General features: G+C 50.2%; 1 protein-coding gene across 1 annotated transcript in view; it reads left to right on the top strand.

Moving 5' to 3' along the window:
- Positions 1-2,500, top strand: part of LOC119576760 — a 30,703-nt gene that overhangs the window by 2,263 nt on the left and 25,940 nt on the right. The window contains 2 exon segments of the mRNA XM_037924400.1: positions 267-337; positions 339-450. Of these exon segments, the coding sequence (XP_037780328.1) occupies positions 267-337; positions 339-450 (183 nt within the window).

Below are 2,500 nucleotides of genomic sequence, written 5' to 3'. Positions count from 1 at the left end.
ATGCAAAATTTTAGACCCATTTAACGCGTGTATGATCTCTCACACACGTATATACAGGCTGGTTAGATATACATTCACACGCATTTTAAGCAAATACGGTTTTTATAACTTATACTTACTACTTACACTTATCTTAAAACAAACTTACACTTACTTATTTTTTTAAATTTTTTTACTTACCCACTTACACTTACTTACCCTTACTGACTGACTTACGTGTATTTCTTCCCCTCCCCTCCTCCCTCCCTTCGCCACCTCTCCCCCAGTCCCCCCGGTCGCGTGGGTGCCACAGCAGCTGGAGGGTGCCTACATCGGCCAGGAGCTGACCATCGAGTGCCCACACGGAGGCCTTCCCCAAGAGCATCAACTACTGGACCAACACGAAGGGGAGACATTTTCGTGGCATGAGGGGGGAACCCCGGGGCCGGGCTGCGGGGTCGTGGGTTGCTAGCGCGTATTTGTAAAAGTGAAAGAGAAGTGAAGTATGAGAGGAAGAAGGAAAGATGTGTAGGGTGTGTGTGTGGGGGGGGGGAGGGGTGAAGGAGAAAAGGAAAGTGGGAAAAGAGAAAAATTTTTAAAGAAAAGGGATGAAGCAAAAAAAACCAAATAACTCTCCCCTCTCCCCTCCCAAAACCCTCTTCTCCCCCCCCCCCTCCCCTCTCTCTCTCCCTCCCCCCCTCTCTCTCCCCCTTCCTCTCCCTCTCCCCCTCCCCCCCCCTCCCCCCCTCCCCCCCCCCTCTCCCCTCTCTCCCCCTCTCTCCCCCTCCCTCCCCCCCCCCCAAAAAATCTTCTTCTTTTTTAAAGGTAGGGGTTTATGTCCCGGCCGCCGTGGTCAGCAAAGATACTTAAATTTTAGTTTTTCATGTTGTGATGCTCTTGAGTGAGTTCCGGGGGGTAGGGGTCCCCCCGGTTTTTCCCTTTTCCCCGGAGATGGGCCCTTTGGGAAACCTTTTTTTGGGATCATTCCCCCCAAACTCCAACAAAAATTACCAAATACCTTCCGAAACGTTCCCGTCACCCACCATCACCCCCCCCTCCCCCTCCCCCCCCCCCCCCCCACCCCACCCCCCGATAAGCGCAGAAAAGTAAAAAGGGGGTCCGTGGAACAAGGGAAAAATCTGCCCCCGGGCCCCCACATTTTGGCCCCCTGAGAGTCATCTTCCAAGGCCAGGGTGATGGAGGCGTTGGGTATCGCAGGGGGGGGGGGGGGACCGATGGCCTTTGGGTCGAGGACCTTAACGGTTTTTTTAAAAAATGGGCAAAAAGGGGAAGGAAAATAGGGGGAAGAGAGAGAGAGAGAGGAGAGAAGGAGAGGGAGAGAGAGAGAGGAGAGGGAGAGAAAGAGAGAAGATAGAGAGAGAGAGAAAAGAGAGAGAGAGAGAAAGAAAAGAGAGAGAGAAAAGAGGGAAGAAGGAGAGAAGGAAAAAGAGGGGGAGGGGAAGGAGAAAGAGAGAGAGAAGGAGAGAGAGAGAGGGATTTTCAGAGAGAGAGAAGAGTACAGGAGAGAGATACAGAGAGAGAGAACAGAGAGGAGATACAGGAGAGGGATACAGAGAGAGAGAGAAGAGGAGAGAGGAGAGAAAGGGGAGGGAAGGGGAAGAGGAGAGGAGACGGAAAAGGGAGAGAGGAAATTTTTAAAAAAGGGGAGAGAGATCGAAGAGATCAAAAAAGATAAAAAGAGAGAGAGAGAGGGGGAGAGAAGAAGAGAGGAAGAGAGAGGGGGGAGAAAGCTTAAAAGGGCAAAAAAAAAAATAGAAAGAGGGGGAGAGAGAGAGACGGAGAGAGAGAGAGAGAGAAAGAGGAGAAGAGATTTTGAGAGAGAGAGGATAAAGAAAAGAAACGAGAGAAGAGAAGAAGAAAAGAGTGAAAGGGAGAGAAAAGAGAGGCAGAGGAGAGGGGAGAGGGAGAAAGAAAGGAAGAGAAAGAGAGGGGGGAGAGAGAGAGAGGAAGAGAGAGAGAGAGAGAGAAGAGAGAAGGAAGAGAGAGAAGAGAGAGATAGAGAGAGGAGAAGAGGGAGAGAAGAGAGGAAGAGAGAGAGAGGGGAGAGAGAGGAGGGAGGGGAGGGGGAGAGAAAAAGAGAGAGGAGAAAGAGGGGGAGAGAAGAGGAGAGAACAAACCAGGAAGGAATTTTTCCAAAAGGTTCGGGTTGGGTTTGGTGCGATTCCGGGCTTGTTCTAAATACGCGTGGGCGGGCGGGTGTGTGTGGGCGTGTGGGCGTGAAGGTGTGTGGGCGAGGTGAATGGTTAAGTGTGTGGAAGAGAAAGATCATGTTGGGGGTTTGTGTTTATATAGATGTATGTATGTTTATGTGTCTGTGATCTGCGAATTTCGTAAGTGTGCAGTCATTAATTCTGCTAGAGGTATGTAAATTATTCTGTCTGTGTGTGAATCGTATATACGTACAACACACACACACACACACACACACACACACACACACACACACACACACACACACACACACACACACACACACACACACACACACATATCTATCGCT

Source organism: Penaeus monodon, chromosome 9 (genome assembly GCF_015228065.2).
Source record: "Penaeus monodon isolate SGIC_2016 chromosome 9, NSTDA_Pmon_1, whole genome shotgun sequence".
Lineage (NCBI taxonomy): Eukaryota > Metazoa > Arthropoda > Malacostraca > Decapoda > Penaeidae > Penaeus > Penaeus monodon.
This window is presented reverse-complemented; position numbering and strand designations above follow the sequence as displayed.